Source organism: Canis lupus, chromosome 15 (assembly GCF_011100685.1).
Source record: "Canis lupus familiaris isolate Mischka breed German Shepherd chromosome 15, alternate assembly UU_Cfam_GSD_1.0, whole genome shotgun sequence".
Lineage (NCBI taxonomy): Eukaryota > Metazoa > Chordata > Mammalia > Carnivora > Canidae > Canis > Canis lupus.
Genome location: NC_049236.1, coordinates 41,008,791 through 41,028,498, shown reverse-complemented (window position 1 = coordinate 41,028,498; position 19,708 = coordinate 41,008,791). Strand labels below are relative to the sequence as shown.

General features: G+C 46.8%; 1 protein-coding gene across 3 annotated transcripts in view; it reads left to right on the top strand.

Moving 5' to 3' along the window:
* Positions 1-11,874: 11,874 nt before the first annotated feature.
* The window catches only part of GNPTAB (N-acetylglucosamine-1-phosphate transferase subunits alpha and beta), a 65,733-nt gene continuing 57,899 nt past the window's right edge, over positions 11,875-19,708 (top strand). The window contains exon 1 of one of the 3 annotated variants that reach the window (XM_038558816.1): positions 11,875-12,058. In XM_038558816.1, coding sequence (XP_038414744.1) covers positions 11,942-12,058 — 117 coding nt within the window. In that variant the 5' untranslated portion in view covers positions 11,875-11,941. The remainder of the gene's footprint in view (positions 12,059-19,708) is intronic. The other 2 variants (XM_038558814.1, XM_038558815.1) reach the window with 2 other exon arrangements.

Genomic DNA, 19,708 nt, shown 5'->3' with positions numbered 1-19,708 from the left:
ATGCCAAATAAGGGACAGAAAATTTACGAGCAGAGGAGATCCTTGACTGAGGCTCGTAGTGTATTCTGAGGTCCCCCAAGAGCCTGGGCAGTGATGCAGGCACTGCGATGGTGACATCTATTTCAGACTCTGAACGTGAAGGAAACAACATACATACTCTCCATTTGCTAACAGATTCATGCCCTGCCCTTTGCTGACCCCAAGGACGGCTTTACCCAGCCTCTTCTCCCCTCTGGCTTCGAGCAGTGGGAGGCAGCAGTGTGAAATCAAGGGGGGAAGCAGATGGAGTAGGGGCTGTGGGGGGCACTTCCTTCTGGCTCCCTCACTGCCTGGCCACATCCTTTCTCACAGTGGCTGTGTTTCTGATTAATCTACAAGGACATCTCCTGGCAGGCAGCTCCCACCCCAGCTCCAGCCCTCACAGATTCTGATAAACCCCGTTCCCTTAAAGACATTGTCAAATATCTAATTTCCTTCTAGATATTTCCTTAAAGATATTATAATTTGCCATGGAATAAAATGTAGAAGAAGAGCAGAGGGAATAGGGCTCATCTACGTGCACTAGACCACTCAGGGACGGCAGGAGGAGGACTGTCATCCAAGAGAGTTCTCAAAGAAGAATCAGGAAAATATTCTGTCCTGAACACCAAAGCAAGACAACATTTCAAGAAGGGTTTTTTTTTTTTTAAGATTTTATTTATTTATTCATGAGAGACACAGAGAGAGTGGCAGAGACACAGGCAGAGGGAGAAGCAGGCTCCCTGCAGGGAGCCCAATGTGGGACTCGATCCCAGGAACCCAGGGTCACTCCCTGAGCTGAAGGCGGACACTCAACCCCTGAGCCACCCGGGCATCTCTCAAGAAGGGGTTAATAGGGGCATCCCGGTGGCTCAGTTGCTTAAACACCTGACTCTAGGTTTCATCTCAGGTCATGATCTAATGGTTGTGGGACTGAGCCCCGAGTCAGGCTCCATGCTCAGCCAGGAGTCTGCTTGTAAGATTCTCCCCTCCCCAAATAAATAAATCTTAACAAAAGGGGGGGTGGTTAATGAAGACACTATCAAATATTCCAGTTGGGTCAAGGAGAAGGCGAATGTAAAAACACTATTGGATCTGTTAAGACTCATTATTTCAGTGGTATTTCATTATTTCAGAGGTCAGTTTTAATAGGAGTAACAATAGAAATCAGGTTGTCAAAGGTTAAAGGGGGACCCCATTTTAAAAATAGGCAAAAGGGGGCACCAGACTGGCTCAGTTGCTAGAGCATGTGACTCTCAATATGAAGGTCATGAGTTCAAGCCCCACATTGGGCAGGAGAGCTTACTTTAAAAAATAATAATAAAATAAAAATGGGCAAAGGGTTTAAGTAGAAATTTCACCAAAGAGGGTTGCTTGGCTGGCTCAGTTGTAAGTGGGTGAGACTTGATCTCAGGATCATGAGTTTTTTCAAAGATTTATTTGAGATAGAGAGAGAGGAGGAGTGGGGGGAGGGACAGAGGGAAGGAGAGAGAGAATCTCAAGCAGACTGCACCCTGAGTGTGGAGCCCAACGCGGAGCTTGATCTTATGACCCTGAGATCATGACCTGAGCTGAAATCAAGAGTTTGATGCTTAACCTGCTGAGCTACCCAGGTGCCCCAACACTGAGGCTTTGACTGTGACTTGTTGTTTGAGAAAAAGCTGTCTTCATACGAATGCATGCTTCTAGCTTAACTAGAGGAAACTTCTCAAAGTTAAGTGACAGTGAATCTGCATGTTGTGTAGTGAAAAGAAAGCCAGGAGAATGCACCTGTGGAACCTAGACCAATATAAAGTGAGATGCGAAACATGACACATCCTCATCTGAATTGCAATTTTAGTGTCATTGCTTTATTTTTTTTATTTTTATTTATTTATGATAGTCACACACAGAGAGAGAGAGAGAGAGAGAGGCAGAGACATAGGCAGAGGGAGAAGCAGGCTCCATGCACCGGGAGCCCAACATGGGATTTGATCCCAGGTCTCCAGAATCGCACCCTGAGCCAAAGGCAGGCGCCAAACTGCTGCGCCACCCAGGGATCCCCGTGTCATTGCTTTAAATATCTTAAGTATTTATTTATTCATTTATTTATTTACTTATTTATTTTAAAGTAGGCTCCCCACCCAATGTGGAGATCAAGAGCCCCAGGATCAAGGGTCACACGCTCTACCAACTGAGACAGCTAGGCACTCCTGATGCCATTGCTTTAAATTAAGAACTCCAAGAGTTCTCTGAGCCCTAGAGAGGAAGAGGACTGTCCACACTGCCAGGGAACTTCGTATGTAGCTTTTAGAGTTTGTTCAGTTTCGTGAGCACTGCACAGTGCAGCAATTGGGAGAAACCTGCAGCTGGCTCGGACTTGAAGAGATATCTCAAGTCTCTCTCATTTTTCTCAAGTCTCTCTCATTTTTCTTTTCATTGCGCTTCCCTCTGTTCACTCTACTCTAATAACTACCAGCCCTTTACCTTGCTATCCTTCAGAGATTCATACCATGGCCATTGCTTCATTCAGCCTGATGTGTCAAAGCCATCAGTTAACCAGTCTTCTACTATGACATTCACACTATAGGTAAATCCTGGAATTCGTGCCACTATGTTAGTTGACACCACTTGGTTTCATGCAGTTTCCTTAAGATTGTTTACAATGACTGTACTAAATTCAGAGCATTGCCAAAGCACTGCAGCAAAATGTCAGAGTAGCCCTGATGGTCTTCTAGAAGGCATGTGGTGCAAAGGGTTGCAGAAGGGGAGGTGGAAGGGGGGATGAGGTAACTGGGTGATGGGCACTGGGGAGGGCATGTGATGGGATGAGCATGGGTGTTAATACTGTATGTTGGCAAATTGAACTTAAATAAAAACAAATGTAAAAAAAATAGAAGGTATGTGGTGTGAGATGCAAAAATCTCCCCATCTAAATATGCAGTTGACATTGTAATGAGTTAGATAATCAGGGCTTACAGATAATTAAATATAGATGTGGAGTGCTTACTACATTGGATCTGAGGAGCAGAAAACTAAGAACCAGTAAGAAAAATCATGGATATCAGAAAATCCCAAAGGCTTGGAAATCAGGAAATGGATCTAACTTTCAATCATAAGGGTAAGATGTAGCTTTTGCAAATAGGTAGACTGCAGAGTATATCATGGGAGGTCCAATATTAATCCAGGGAAATACCTGGAACCTACTGCTACATGGATGGCTTGTGAGAACTTAAATACGGAGGTAATTAGGAGCTAGGCGAGGGAGGGGATTTTTGAGAAAACCTGAAACCTTTGCAAAAACTGCTCATGTGTTAGGCAAGGAAGGAGGCCTCAATGAATCCCAAAGAGTCAGTATCACACGAAGCCCATTCTCTTACCTTGTTTTGGTCAGATTATTCATAGACTAGAGAAACCACTCATCGTCTTCCACAGAGAGGGATTCAGTTGGTTCACCCACCAACCAGTAGGAGAGCTGAACAAAGAGATTTTAGGTTGGATTTGTAGGAAGGGCTCCCCAAACCTTAGCCCAACTGAACTGCCCAGTTACCAACACTGCCCCAGTCATGAAGAACAGGGGCAGGGTGCCACCTGCTAAGGCAGGAAGTCAGTTCACAGCCCCATTACCAAAAACGGGTACCCTCTGCCCTGCCCCTCTCTCCCGTGTCCCTCTCAGATGAAATCCTCCTGTGACTCCATCCACTCAGGAGGATCTGCTTTTAGAGATGTGCAGGCATCAGGTGTTGGCTCTCAGCTTCAGGTTTCCCTCCCCAACCCCAGCTCTCTGGTCACTGCCTGCACCCAGTCCCTCTCTCTCTCTCTCTCTCTCTCTCTCTCTCTCTCTCTCTCTCTTCAGCCTTTGCCAGCACAGGGTAGTGGACAGACTTTGCAGGGAGAAGCAGGCTCTTGCATTTTATTCTACCCACTGTACCATGGACTGTTAGCCCATGAATATGTGAGGCCATCAGTGATGGTCTGCCCAGCCCTGCACTGCCGGGAGTGCAGGTACTGCCCAGGCCCCTACTGGAGCCACTCAACCATGGTCTTCCCAATATGGATGCTGTGTCCAGGTCCGTGCCCACTGAGGAGCCCCAACTCCCAGTGTGCACCTGCATTCTGTGCCAACACTTACAGGATGCAATATAACTAGTGCTTACAGGTAAGTTTATAGTCTTGAAGCATTAAATAAAAAATAATAAAGACTGAAAAAAGTTGAGCTAAGTATTAAAGTTGAGAAACTAGTGCAAAAGCAACAAAACAAATTCAGAGAACAAGAGGAAAAGAAATGACACAGATAAAGACAGAAATCAATAAAAGAGGGGCGCCTGGGTGGCTCAGTCAGTTAAGCAGCTAGCTGCCTTTGGCTCAGGTCATGAACCTGGGGTCCTGGGATGGAGCCCCACCTCGAGCTCCCTGGTCAGTGGGGAGTCTGCTTCTCCCTCTCTCTCTCCCCCAACCCCTTGCACTCTTCATCATTCTCTCTCAAATAGATAAATAAAATCTTTAAAAATATAAAATAAACCAATAAAATAGAAAAAAAACAAAGAAAAATAGGATAATCCAAAGAGTAAGTGAAAAAAATTAGGAAAAAATGGAGAAAATACAAAAAGAAGTAATGCATGAGATGAAACGAAGAAACAGAAAGTAAATCATAGTAAACATTAACAGAGATTTTAAAAACTAGATGATTAGAGTACATTTCTGGAAATCTCCCATACCAACATCACCCAGGTCCAAATAGTTTTTCAAAGTGAGTTCCATCTCAAAATTTAGGTTTGTTCTTCATAACATTCTAGTTTCATTTAATTCATCAAAATTTTAAGCTCTATGAGGGGCTTAAACTCCCCACCCTGGGATCAAGAGAGTCCCATGCTCTACTGACTGAGCTAGCCAGGTGCCCCCAAATAACCAAAACTTTAATAGTTGCCAACTCTATAGTTGGCACTTATTTCCAAGCAAAATATATTGACCCATTTGGTAGATAAATTATCTAATTGGCTAGTATCAACAAAGCACGATGCTATGGTGGGGATGCAGTTATGAATAAAATAGGAAAGTCTCTTGCCTTTATAATGCCTATAACCCATGGATGGAACATACAACCCCCCCATAAGTAAATATCAAATAAATGGAATAAAGTCTGGTCACACATGAGAAAATTATACTTCTATATACATGATGTATTTGAATTCATGAAACAGTAAACAGGCCGCGTTATGTCTTGGCTCTTGAGATTCTCTCAGAAACGTTTAATGATTTTATTTTATTTTCTATTTTTCAAAAAAATTAAAAACTACCCTGGATTTCTTTTTAAGGACAAAGACAGAGAGGGATGAGGTCACTTATAATAGGCCTCCGTTTTATGAACACACACCACATATCCTGAAAGGAGGAAGAAGACCAAAGTCAAGACACACTTTCTGGCAAGAAGCAAGGTTTTCAAGGCTGAAGCTTGAAAGTGAAAGCATTTCACCACCTGAACGTTTTATCCTTTTTTACCTGGAATAAGGCAAAGACAGAACTGAATCCAGATTTATCAGGAGTTATTTCAATGTAGCTTAATCGGCCAGTTAAGGCTCTTTGCTTAGAGACCTTCCCAATTCTCCACCTTTACTTAAATATAGCATACTGTTTTGTGGGTCTGGGGCAAGTGGTCCTTTTCGTGCACGACCGTTCACTTCTACTGTTCATTTTTCACCCAGGCCAAGCCAAAGACAACTCAAGCATGGAGTTGAGTTGAGGTTTTAGGTTGAGTTGAGGTTTTAGGGCCCAGTATGCAGAAGCGTTCTCCTTGTCTCTTGAGCTTGGGACCAGATGAGAAAGCCATGTGAGAATCAGGCAGCTAGAGATCCAAGTGTCAGCTCCAGTCCTGGGTAAGTTGGACAGTGATGCTTCACCTCTGCGGACAAGTGGGCAGGCCGCATTTCACCCCCCGAATGAGACAGAGTTTCTAGGTCCTGGCTCAGCCCGGCGCAGATACTCCCATGTGGGGCAGACAGTAGATGAGGACGTGAGTCTGCGGCAGATAGTTTTAATTCCTTTCTGCCTCAATCAGGCACACCCCTCCTCTCCTGGGATGAGGGCAGGAAGGGACTCCAGGACTAGGGGATGATGGGGAATGTGTCTTAAAATGAAAGAAAGTCACTGCAAACCCCCTGAGACCTAAGCTGTCCTGTTTTATTCTATCATATGGTCTGGTCCAAACTCCCTTTCCTAGAAAAGGCCCTGAGGAATCTTGGTCTCAAGTGAACGATTAATTAGCATTTCTGACGATGTCTTGTATCATTCTAACGGATTTTCTAAGACTCTGCCCACCCCAGGATTTAATCCCCCAGGAGCAGGGCTCGAATAAGTACGCAGGGAGGGGCGAGGAGACGATAAATGTCGCCTTGCTTTCAATCTTAACAAAATCCAAACTATTAGCCAACAGTCTGACCGGTGGCTGCAATTTGGGCATCTCGTTTCCAGGTCTCATCGAGGCAGATGACACATACAGGGAACTCAGGCTCATATGTTTATTTCTACACATCATACACACACACACATCACACACATACCCCTCCCAACCCCCTAGCCTTTTGATTAGAATCACGTGGTTCTCTCTGCCATCTGTGTACCACTTTTGATAAGACGTGTGTGCAAAGAAATCTGTCTTACCTGTACACTAAGTTGTAGTGCAAGTGCTACAATACCTGTCACAAGACCTTGGGCCTCGGGGGTGTGAGCGCCACGCGGCCACAGTGAGCAGAGGCCCTACACAAATGCAGTAGGCAGGCCCTACTGAGCCCCGTGGATCGCCGCCAGGCAAACCCTTGGCCGCAGTCATTCCAAGTGAACTAGGCGTTAGGATTAGGGTTTGTCAGTGGAATGTCAGTTTAAAAAGTATCTTTAACAACCTGCCAATCAAGTAAAACTCATCTGCACACCATAGGTTAATCATGTGCGACGTGCTTAAATTACTTTCTTGTGCCCTCGAAAAAGGTCAGCTGGTCGGTTTTTTTGTTTGTTTGTTTTTTAATTCGGAGAGGCTTTTATGATGTTTGAAGCTTTCATCTGAATATTTAAAAAAAAAAACTATTGGGAAAAGAACCTATGGAAAAGAAAAAAATAAGGGCGCCTGGGAGCTCAGTCTGTTAAGCGCTGACCCTTGGTTGTGGCTCTGGCCAGAATCTCAGGGTCCTGAGACTGAGCCCCCGGTTGGGTTCCCTGCTCTGCGCGGAGTCTGCTTGAGATTCTCTCCCTCTCCCTTGCTCCTCTTCACTACTTGCCCTCTCTCTCTCTCAGATAGATAGATAGATAGATAGATAGATAGATAGATAGATAGATAGATAGATAAAGTCTTAAAAAAAAAAAGAGAACATACTTTTTTTATTGATTTTGTGATGGGTCTTGTTAGAAAACTGGAAAAGTGCACCAGTGAAAAGAATGGAGTGATGATTTATCAAGCATTTTGGGAATAAATTGATCCATTTCTGTAAATGTCATAGTTTACCAGAGCCTAAGATACTAAACCTCTGGTTTTTCTTATTATCAGTAATTGATCCATTTTGGAAATACATTTAAAATGTGGATTGCACTGAAAATGTGATTTCATTGAAATAAAATATTTATTAGGATGGTGGGAGGGTAAATTTTACTTTTAAACCTGGGAAGCTCAGTGGCTGAGTATCTGCCTTTGGCTCAGGTTGAGATGCTGGGGTCCTGGGATCCAGTTCCACATTTGGCTCTCTGCAGGGAGCCTGCTTCTCCCTCTGCCTATGCCTCTGCCTCTCTCTCTTTCTGTGTCTCTCATGAATAAATAAATGAATCTTAAAAAATAAATGAAATAAAATATGGATTGCATGCCCACTCTTCCTCTGGTGTCCCCAGCCCGGAGAACCAGCACTCAGTGGTCCCTACCACATGCAATCAACCCACCAAGTCCCAGCAGTTTCCTTTACTAAGTATACCCAGGATTCTTTCCCCCTGACACTGTTCTGACCCCCTCCAAGCCACTCGTGCCCCTTGCCTGGACCCTCCAGGAGTCTCTCACCTAGGGCTGCCAGGATTGACATATAAAAATACAGGATGCCCAGTTAAATTTGAATTTCAGATAAACAACATATGATACTTTAGTACAAGCCAGTCCCAGATGTTGAATAGGATATGCTTACAGCTAAAATATTATTCACTGCCAATCTGAAGTCAAAGTTAACGAGGTGTTCTACATTTTATTTGATACTCTCTTCCCACTGCTCTCATGTCAACTCCTTGGGTCGCTTCCTATACATTTTTTTTTTTTAAGATTTAATTTATTTATTCACAAGAGATACACAGAGAGAAGCAGAGACACAGGCAGAGGGAGAAGCAGGCTCCCTGTGGGGAGCTGGATGTGGGAATTGACCCAGGACCCCGGGATCACACCCTGAGCTAAAGGGAGATGCTCAACCACTGGGCCACCCAGGTCTCCTTCCCTATACATTTTCCAGACCACAGTTATGATTCTTAAAATTCCTACCTGAATATGTCACTTTTTGATTTTTATTAACATTCTTTGCTATGTTTAAGCCTTTGCTCTTTTAAATGATTTTATTTTTTAAGTAATCTACACCCAACGTGGGGCTTGGACTCACGATCCCAAGACAAAGAGTCACACGTTCTTCCGACTAAGCCAGCTGAGTGCTCCAGGACCCTTGTTCTTAATATAGTCCTCAAGTCCCTGCCAACCTCTCCAGCCTCTCCAGCTTTACATGAGAGCCCTCAGTCTGCAAGTCCTGCCTGGCATGCACTTCCCTTCCCACCCTCCCATCTGTAGTCCTCAAGCCTTGGTGTCAGTACCTCCTCCAGGAAGCCTTCCCTGATCTTCCAAGCGAAGTTAGCTCCCCTCACAATGCTAACTTAATACCTGTTTGTCCTTCTGGAATGTAAATTCCAAGAGTCTCTACTAGGTAGCTTCAGGGCCTGCTAAAATGTCCAGCACAGTGTTTGCTGATAAACTATGAATAAACACTAAGCATGTCTTGAACTTTTCTCAAAGATTGGGTTTGTCACTATATCACCTATTGTACGGGAGATACTGGTGCCTCCATTATGTCTCTGTTCTTGCCTCTATTTACATTATTGGCCCCAAGAAGGTTATATTTTTGAACCAGTTTGACTTCTTTTTTAAAAATATTTTTTTCTCTCATTTTTCCTTAATATCATCTGTTTTAGTCACTTCTTGCTTAGGAGAAGAACAGGAGATGGAGCTTTAAAAAAAAAAAATCTGCCCCCCCCCCCCCGCCCCCCCGATCTGTCAGGACTGAAAACCCAGACAACAAAAATCTCTCAGAATTTTATCTATTAGATTTCGAGAGGACTGAAGGGTTTGCCTAAAAGCAAAACTCATGGATTTCAGTGGTTTCCTGGCAGTCTTTTTGCTCTCTTGTTTTTTCAAATGGCCTTTCTAGGTTGCCAGATAAAAGATTTGGAGATAAATGAGATGCCACTGTGTATTTTTTCCCACTGTTCAGAAGCTGAGAGTTTAAAATCATCTTCATAAATTTTGTGTTGCTAGATTAATCTTCTGAAAGAACATATTTAATCAGATCATTCTCACACTGAAAAGCCTCACTGCTTATTAGAACAAAGCTACATAGTCTTTTCTTAACTTTCCTTACTTTATAACTTTTTAACTATTTCTTAACTTTTATTGATATTCTTAGCTTAAAATATCCCAGACACTTAAATGCTTTCCTGCATTATCTTATTTAATCTCCCTCATACCTCTCTAAAGTAGCTAGTTACTAGAGATGTACCATTTTATACTCACATTTATTTTATTCCCTCCTGGCTCAGGAGGGAGAGAGCAAGCAAGAGTGAGTTCTCTAGAAGAAAGGGCTTTGACAAAACTTCTGACACCCCTGAAGTTCTCTGGTTGGAGCATAAAGAGAGAGAGAGAGAAAAAGCAAACAACAAAGCAAAATTTCTAGGATGCATAGCTTTAGGTCAGGAGGGGACTAGCAGAGGGAGGCACTTTTCAGGTGCAAATTTAAAGAGAAAGCCCAAAACTCACTAAACAAGGTGAATAATATTTTAATGCTCTTATTTAAAAAGATCAACATTAATACAAAATATCCATCAAAAGCAAAATATCAAAATTTTAAACAAGGACAGAATCTGTCTTGGTCTTGCACTTGCAGGCCTCCCCTCCCTCTGCCCCAGCTCGGTTTTAGAGACTAAGTACACTCTTCCAATCTCAATCCTGCCATTTCCAGGTTGTGTGATGTTAGACAGTTATTTAACCTCACTGTACCTCAATTTCTTCATCTGTACAATGGGGATAATAAAGCTATAGCCCTTGTAAGGCTGTTGGAGGACTGGCTGAACCCTGCCTACAGTAGCTTCTAAGTAGATGCTGGCCATTATCATTGTGGAAATAATGTAATGCAGTCCTGTTGAGGGTTCATGGCCTTATACCTGCCACCATGCCTGAAAAGCCCTCAGAACTGCGTGTCTCACACAACTGCCATAATGTTTGTCATGTACGTGCGTACATGTGATCAGCACTTCCTAAAGAAGGATTGAGAGTTGGCTAAAGGGGCATCTGGGGGGCTCAGCGGTTGAGCATCTTCCTTTGGCTCAGGGTGTGACCCCAGGGTGCTGGAATCGAGTCCCGCAACCGGCTCCCTGTGAGGCACCTGCTTCTCCCTCTGCCGATGTCTCTGCCTCTCTCTGTCTCTCTCATGAATAAAAGAGTAAAATCTTAAAAAAAAAAAAAAAAAAAAAGAATTGACTAAAAAGTGTCAATCCTGGGGCTCCTGGGTGGCTCAGTCCTTAAGCTTCGGCCTCTGGCTAGGGTCATGATCCTGGCTCCCTGCTCCTGGGAAGTCCGCTTCTCCTTCTCCCTCCCCCTCCCCCCCCCCCCCCCCCGTCTTGATTTCTCTCTGCCAAATAAATTCATCTTTTTTTAAGCAGTGTAAATGCCTGAGCTTGGATCCGAGTGATCCACTCGTGCCATGTGACCGACCATTCAATTAAGGGCATATTGTGAGTATTTCCTTGAGCTGCTTCTGAAGATAATTCTAAACCTGCTATCATGACGGCAACAGCGGCTACGTGCGCTGTTTCCCGGGGTGACTGGGTCAGGACGAGTCCTACTAACCAGGGGGTACCGGGAGAAACTAAAATTCCTCTCCAAGAAGAGGCGCCAGGGGAGGCCTTCCGCGCAATCACCGCCTGGGAGCCCCCGGGGCCGCCGCCCCGCCCTCCGCCCCGGGGGGATCGCGGCCCCCAGCCCCGCTGTGCGGCCGCGCCGGGGTCATTCGCTGCCGCTCGCGGCCACCGCCGGGCACTGCCGACGCCCGCAGTCCCTGCATCGCGAGCTGAAACTGGGGTTCGGGCGTTCGGAGCCCAGGGGTTCCTCTGTCCACACGGTTAGGGACCCAGAGGCGAAGGAGCCTCAGCCGCAGCTCGCAGCGCCGGGAAGATGGTCTGCCGTAGCTGCCGCACTCCCGTCAGTGCAGGAAGTCACTGCGCACGCCGGCTCTCGTGGCGCGGGCGGCGGTACCCACACCCCGCGGGCTCCAGGGCCCGGCCCCCGCGTCCCGCCGACCCGCCGCTCCGGGAGGCCGCCGCGCACGCGCCGATGGGAAGGGCGCCCGCCCCTCCGCCCGCCAGGGGGCGCTGGCTGTCCCGCCGCCACCACCGCTGCCGCCGCCGCCGCCGCCTCTCTCCCGGCCAGACCCGGGCGGCGCCGGCCCCCTCGCGGGCCGCGGGTCCGCCTCCGCCGCGCGGAGGGCGTGGGCTGCCGCCTCCCGGAAGCGGCGGTGGCGGCGGCGCGGAGCCCAGCGGGCGTGGGTCCCGCGGCAGCAATGCGTGGCGGCCTCTTGTGACTTGACAGCGGCGGCCGGGCCGGGGCCGCTGAATGGCGGCTCGCTGAGGCGGCAGCGGGGCTGCTCGGGGCGGGGCGGGGCGCGGCGGCCTGATGCTGCTCAAGCTCCTGCAGAGGCAGACCTACACCTGCCTGTCCCACAGGTATGGGCTCTACGTCTGCTTCGTGGGCGTCGTTGTCACCATCGTCTCCGCCTTCCAGTTTGGAGAGGTGAGTAGCGGCGCGGGCGCCCGGGCTGGGAGCCCAGAACCTGCACGACCCCGCGGCCCCCCAAGCCCAGCCCCAGCCCCTGCCCCTGCCCCTGCCCGCGTCCCCCGCCTCCCCGTCGTCCTGCAGCCGCGGAGACGAAGGAGCCTCCCGGAGGAGCGCGGTGTCGGCGTCCGGGACCCAGGGCCCGTCGCCCCGACGCTCTGGGGAGGGCGCCCGCTCCGCCGGCAGCGTCCCCTGCAGGGGCTTCCTCCCGGACACTCGGGTCACCGCGGCGGCTCGCGCAGGCCCGCCCTCCCCGAAGCCCCTCCGGGACCCGGAGCCGTGTCGTTTCGCTTTCCTGGACTCCCCCGAATCCTCCTCCTTTGCCCCTCCCGCGGACACCCTTCTGATCTTTCCACTTCGACAAAGGCACTTTGTCTTCTGTAATCTCGTTTCTTGCCGGATTTCAGGACTTTCTCCGAGGGCTGCGTGTACGCGAATTTGCAGTGAGGACGGGGTACTGGACCCGAATTTAAAGACTTAACTTGCGGAAGAGATTTTTTTTTTTTTCCGCTTTTGTTCTGTTCTGGGAGCACCAGTTATCCTGCGGAGTCTCTGTGTGCGCGTGAGATGTCGGAGAGCTCTTGGCGGCCCAGACATGCGTCCCTATCCCGAGATCAGCGGAGGCCTGGGCTCTCACCTGACCGGGAAGCCGTGACCTGGACTCCCGCGCCCAGCGTCTCCGGAGCCAGCACAAGCCCTTGGGTCATGGGATATGCTGATGATTTAGACTCTGGATAACACGAGTCGGATCTTTCTTGATCTGCTCGTGGTTAATGTGCAACAGTTTGCTTAGACCCTGTAAACTCTTTAGAGGTCCAAACAATAGGTTTGGGGAGGTGGAAACACACAGGTTTAGTAGATTTTATGCCTGTTTGGATAGTAGATTAAACATTTGCTTGAAGGAAACAACCCTTTGGTTTAGGTTGGATAGCTGTTAGATTCCCGACAGTCTAACATGGTGTTCTTGATCCTAAACACGCGGTGTACAGAGATTGGGCAGCTCAGAAGTGGAAGAGTACACGGATGTGACTTTAGAGAACACATTTACAAATAAGTATAGCTCCTGGGAGAAAAATTGTATTGTCAAATTGTTGGAAATATGTCTCTTTGTTTTAATATTTCCTTTCTTTTCTTTCTTTTTTTTTTTTTTTTTTTTTTTGGTAGGAGGGTTGCAGAAGGTTTTCAAATTAAGAGAATGGTTTTTAGAAATGCCACAGTATACATTTACTTAAAGCCTGTCCTGGTGCTGGATTGTAAGCTTCATAAGAGAGGGTGCTGTTGACTGTAATCCTGATCCAAGCACTGTGCCAGGTCCTGCCAGCATAGGCAGTCTAAATATTTGTTTAATGAGTAAATGAATTAATTATGTGGCATGATTGCCAAGTGCACAGTTTTAGTAGTTCTTGTTCTAGAGGCAAATGAAAATAAGTCTTAAAAGTCAGGGTAAGAACATGCCCAGACTTGGAAATATGGAATACGTTCTATCTTTGTTTCATGTACTGCAATCTAATATAGTGGATGTAGGTATTCACAGTGGACTGTCTTATTCTTGATAAAAGAGTTTTTTGGCCCTGAGTAATTTAATTTAATAATTTTTAAAGATTTTATTTATTCATGAGAGACACACACAGAGAGGCAGAGACACAGGCAGAGGGAGAAGCAGGCTCCATGCAGGGGGCCCGATGTGGGACTCAGTCTCAGGACCTGATCACGCCCTGAGCTGAAGGCAGAGGCTCAATAGCTGAGCCACCTACGGGTCTCTTAATTTAATTTTTTAAAGACTCTGTTTATTTGAGAGAGAGAAAAGAGAAGGGGGAAGGGGCAGAGGGAGAGGGAGAAGCAGACTCCCCACAGAGCAGGGAAACCCTGTGGGGCTTCATCCCAGGACCCTGGGATCAAGACCTGAGCTGAAGGTAGATGTGTAACTGACTGAGCCCCCCAGGCGCCCTGGACCCAAGTAATTTTAAGTTAGGTATTTACTAACACTCCTGCAGTGTGAAGGTGACTTAAAGGCATCAGTTGCTAGAATTTTTCATTTTATATATTCCATGCTTGGTTATTTATTTACCAAAAGAAAGACATTTGTCAGCTTTGAAATGGCCACAAATCTTTAAGTTTGTAACAGATAAAAGAAGTAATAGGCAAAGAATGTCAGAATGTCAGCATGTGGCATGGAAGGTAGAGACAGCTGGCTCAGTGCCACTAATACATTGCCCAGGTACAATTTCTTTCTTCCTTTTTTCTTTTTCTTTTACATAGGCTCCACACCTATCATGGGGCTTGAACTGATGGCCTGGAGATCTGAGAGTCGCACAGTCTAACTGAGGTAGCCAGGGACCCCCCTGTAGTACAAATGCAGCACAGTGGAAAAGAGGAGCCTTGAGATTGGGCAGATCAGGGTTTGAATCCTGGTGCCAGTATTAATGATCATGATAAGAGCTCACGTATAGGGCTTACTGGGTACCAGGCATTCTCTCAACCGCTTTACATATATTAATTCATATAATCTTCACAACAGTGCCTCTGTGAAATGAGTACTATTATTATGTCCATTTTATAGGTGATGAAACTGAAGCACTTGCACAGACTAATCCAGCTAGTTCATGGCGGAGCCGGGCCTTAAACCAAGGCACTGTCTGGTTCCTTGCTGTTGCTCTTAAGCACGTATCTTCATGGTTTCACACAGTCTGGGCTGTCCTTTGTATGATCTTGGAAAACATATTTAACCTTTTTGAACCTCAGCTTCCTTATCTTTGAAATTGAGATAAGAGTACCTTCCTTGCAGAGTTGATAGGATTAAATAACACTCTTCTGCAAGGCACCTTTCTCTTTTTAAAAAATATTTATTTATTCATGAGAGACTCAGAGAAAGGCAGAGACAGAGGCAGAGGGAGAAGCAGGTTCCCTGCAGGGAGCCTGATTCAGGACTCCATCCTAGGACCCCAGGATCACGACCTGAGCTGAGGGCAGACCAGACACTCAACCACTGAGCCACCCAAGAGTCCCAAGAGGGTCCTTCTTAACTGTGAATTCGTTAATATTCCCCCCTGCCTCAGTATAAGTGGTACTGGCTGCTACCTTTTGATAAGCCATTTATATACTCATCTAAATTTTGAGGAAGAAAAATATAATGGAGAGAAGTATTAACACAATATTTTTTAAGGTTTCCCTTTATGTTGAGCCAGGTAGTTTCTGGAGAACTCTTGAGAACTCTGATCATACAAAAGCAAAGCTGGATCCAAACCCGCAGGGTAACCCTCAGGATGGAGACTAATAGCCACCAAAGTATACTACCTTGGGGTGAGGGTAGCAGATGGGAGCTCATATAATGTCAATGAGTCGATTGCCCAAGTCCTGTGGCCTCATTTCCTTGTCTACAAATGCAGGCACTAGATTACTGTGCTCCTAAGATCATTTTTAGCTCAGAAACTTCTGATTTTAATTATTTGTCCTCTGTCAATATCATATAGACTTTAAAACGTGTGCTTTTGAAGTAGAATTTTATTACTTCATCAGTATTTGGTTGAACCATTTATATACAAATCCACGATCCTGTATCTGAAAATTCTACTGAATTAACCTTATAATTAAACATCAGTAGCGTTTACAGTGAAACAGTATTCTCACTCAGGAAAATAAAGACTATAAATAATTTCCAGTCAGTCACAGGCCAAGTTTTGCCACCAGATGAGTTCAGGTGGTCAGGTTTTGTTGCCAAATCAGGTACAAAAGTCTTCAGTGTTGAGAACTTTCTGGATTTCAGGATTGTAACCTAGAGGACTTTGTGTGCATATCTGTATGTGTGTGTAGTTAGTGTGTGTGTAAAATGTATCACTTCCTTAAGTACACTGAGTATGGACACAAGTAAGTACCCCAAAATTAACTTCCAGGAGGAGGCAGGTTTAGGTGGAAATCTGCGTGTGGGGGTCCTAACTTTCCTGGCCTCCCTGCTCCCTCTGGCCCGCATGCTTTCTGCCACTGCGGATTAATGAGATGTTACTGTTCAGTGAAAAAGAAGGTTGAAAACTGGGTCCAGCCCTTGGTGACCAGTTTCTCATCCTCCCTTATTTGAGGAAAGAAATTAATTCCTGTGTATTTGATTAGTTCATTCATTAAACAGATATATTCTGAGTGTGTCCTTTTTTTTTTTTTTTTTTTTTTTAAGATTGTATTTATTTATTCATGAGAGATGCAGAGATATAGGCAGAGGGAGAAGCAGGCTTCATGCAGAGAGCCCAACATGGGACTCGATCCTGGCTAGGATCACACCCTGGGCTGAAGGCTGGTGCTAAACCCCTGAGCCACCTGGGTTGTCCTCTGTGTTCTTGCCAAAGGCAACAGATAGGTGGAGGCAGGCACCTGGCCTGAGGACAAGTAGGCGGCCCAGCCCTGGATCTAGTTCCACCCGAGCTGTGACCCTCAGTGCTTTCCATCCTGTGTTACTCCTCCCAGCTGCCTCCTGGTTTGGGGCAGCCGCTCTCTCCTCTCTCCTCTGTTAGCTCTACCTCCTGTAGATTTCTTTTGGGGGTAAGGAAAGCTTTTGTTATTAAAAGTAATGTTTTAAAAAGACGAGATTCTAAGACTCCCATTTTAGCTTTAATGTTCTGTGAATATACATTTATTGAGTGCTTCATATGAGAAAGCATGAATTTTTTTCAAGATTGTATTTATTTATTCATGAGAGACACAGAGAGAGGGGCAGACAAAGGCAGAGGGAGAAGCAGCAGGAGCCTGACTCAGGGGATTGGATCCTGGGACCTGCCCTGAGCCCTGAGGGGAAGGCAGATGTTCAACCAGGGAGCCACCTAGGCATCCCAGAAAACATGTATTGTAATGTAATGTCGTTTGCACTACAGAGAAAATGCCAGTGGCCACACAAGAGGCTTTTGAAATGGTCTTTTTCTTTTGTGGGGTTTGGGAAAGACACACAGCCCTGTTAACTATCTCAGCAAGGACCTTGTCTTAGTCCCTGCTGCATTCTTAGCATTTAGAAAGTGCTTAGTACCCAGTTGGTGCCAAATAAATACTTGATGATGGATGAGTGAGTGAATTAGTTAGTTGGGGTGATCTTCACAAACATCCCTTTAAGCTCATTTCTAAAAAAATAATGCAGACCCTGACCGAGCTACTTTGATACAGAGCCTGTTGCCGACCCGTTGTCCCTAGCTACTGTTGATTTCTCAGACACTGTTGGTCCAACTGTCCTGTGTATGGTGAGTGGCGCTAGCAGGTGTACAAAGACCATAGAGCTTACCATTGGCCGTCCTTGTGTAGTTGAGGTGAGGCTGTGCCATGTGCACGAGCAACTGTAAGAGGAAGTAGGTAATCGAGTGAGTGTGTGCACAGTAATTGCTTAGGCCATCAGAGGAAAGGAAGAAAATTCTGGGTTGAAACATCTTCGAGGACATTGAGGCTTTTAGGGGGAGGCAAAAACTTTTCCCTTTTGACCTGTTAGTGGTTTACAGTTGCTGCTCGCAGTAGTGGTGCTTGGTTGCCCGTGACAGAACCCAGCTCGGACCTGCTGTAGGAAGGCAGGTGGCTCTATGGCCCCTGTAGTTGAGAACAGGGTGCAGAGCTCCTCACGAGTTTGGACAGAGGTGCTCACGTGATGTTGTGGAGAACCCCTTTTTGTCCCTGTGCTGCAGCTGTTGGTTGAGGACTCGGGCAGGTGCTGCCGGCGTGGGAGGGCATGGCCGCCAGTGCCCCGGCGGCTACTCTGTCAGGGTGGTGACCCTAGCAAGGGAGTTTCCTTCTCGTGCCTGCCCGCCATGGCCTGGGTGCCCCTCCTGTGCCCTGGCAAGCCACCCGTGCCATCACAGAGCTGGGCTTGGGGCCTTGGCATTCCTGATCAGGAGCTAAGGGCTCCCCCTGGGAGGTGGTCAGGAACTGAGAGTTCCCCCCAGGAGGTGGCCAGGTGCAGAGGGCTCCTCCGGGGGTCACGAGGCTGTTCTGGAGAGCAGGGCCAAGCAGCAGGTGACCCACAAACTGCCTGACGCTCAAGCCCGTTTCCTCCCCTAGGGCCTGACCATGCACGCTGTGACTGTGGTAGTGTTTACCCTTTACCTTCTTCTTCAAAGTGTAAGAGTCACTTCTGTTTGGGCGGCCTAGTAAGGACCTTGTCTGGGAACTGGTATTCTTAGCTGGGCATAGGGTTTTAGCTGTGCTAATACGCAGCCTGTGTGCCCTTACATCTTTCTGTGGCGACTCATTACATATCTTTAATATGGTCATTTGAGAGTTACATTTTTAGCATTGAGGTCTAAATATTGTTAATTTTGTTAGTGAAATTTAGCATGTTGTGAGAGAAAAAACTTGCCCTTTTTGTAGCCGTGTGCCTGGAAATTCTTATGCCCTCTTTTGTCACAGAGAGCACCCTCCCTGTTCTCCTTGCCCACCCACTGCTCTCTTGGTCTTGAATATTGGGGTTCCCCAGTGTGGCTCCATGGCTGTCTGCTCCCACGGAGAATGTTGTGTTTCAGACCCCCATGCACATGTTTGTGTGTCCTGTCCCCAGCTTCAGACAACAAGCTCCAATCCCACACGTCCTTCTACCTGCCTCCCCTGTGCTCCTTACCACCCTGCCTCCCTTTACAGGCCGTGCTCATTCTTCCAGGTACTTTCTCTTCACCGCACCTGGACATGGCTCCAGAATAAGTCCTTAAAGTGTATGATTCCTCTGTCCTGCAGGCTCTTCCAGAAAGTACAGGAGGAACTTGACCCAAGATCTCAGCAGACTTTTCCTGGAGTTGGCTGCAACTGGGTCATAGAGCATTTCCTAAACCACCCCCTTGAAAGGAGGAGGACGTTGCTTTTTTTTTTTTTTTTTTTTTTTAAGATTTTATTTATTTATTCATGAGTGACTCAGAAAGACAGAGGCAGAGACACAGGCTGAAGGAGAAGCAAGCTCCCTGCAGGGAGCCTAATGTGGGACCCCATCCCATGATCCCGGAGATCACCACCTGAGCCAAAGACAGACACTCAGCTGCTGAGCCACCCAGGCATCCCAAGGATGTTGCTTTTTGGCCAGTCTGATCCATTACTGAATTTAGGGCCTGTCTCCTAAGCATATATGTTCCATGGGTGTGGAGTTCACTAGAACAGGACAGGGAAGTGGTGTTGGGTCGGCCACGGCAGTACGTATCATGTCCAGTAAGCACAATGGGGGGGATGTGTGGCACTTGCCACGTTAGATAAGCACCACAGATATGGAGTAAATGTCTATCTCCTGCCCACCTTTTATGTTAACTTACAGGGTTAGCTCTACGTCCCCCTCCGCATGAAGACTCAGGTGGGCTCAAGCCTTCTCTTGTCACTCCCAGGTAATAAAAAGTCTGTGGTCAGTTCACATTATAAATCATAATGTCATTTCAGCAGCTTTGAGCCTGTTGAATTTGAAGCCTCTTACCTGCCTAGCTCAGGGCTGCCTTAGGCAGAAAGCCTGAAAGTGAGGAAGGAGGGTTAGGCACAGTGGGCTACTTTTCTCTTTGCTCATCTGATGCTTCTCCTTCTCCTCCATAGCCCATTTCTGGCCCTTCCTTGGGCCAGCGCCTGGGAGGTTGGAGCACCTAGAAGAGGGGAAGGAAGTGAGAGCAGGAAAGCCCTTCCAAA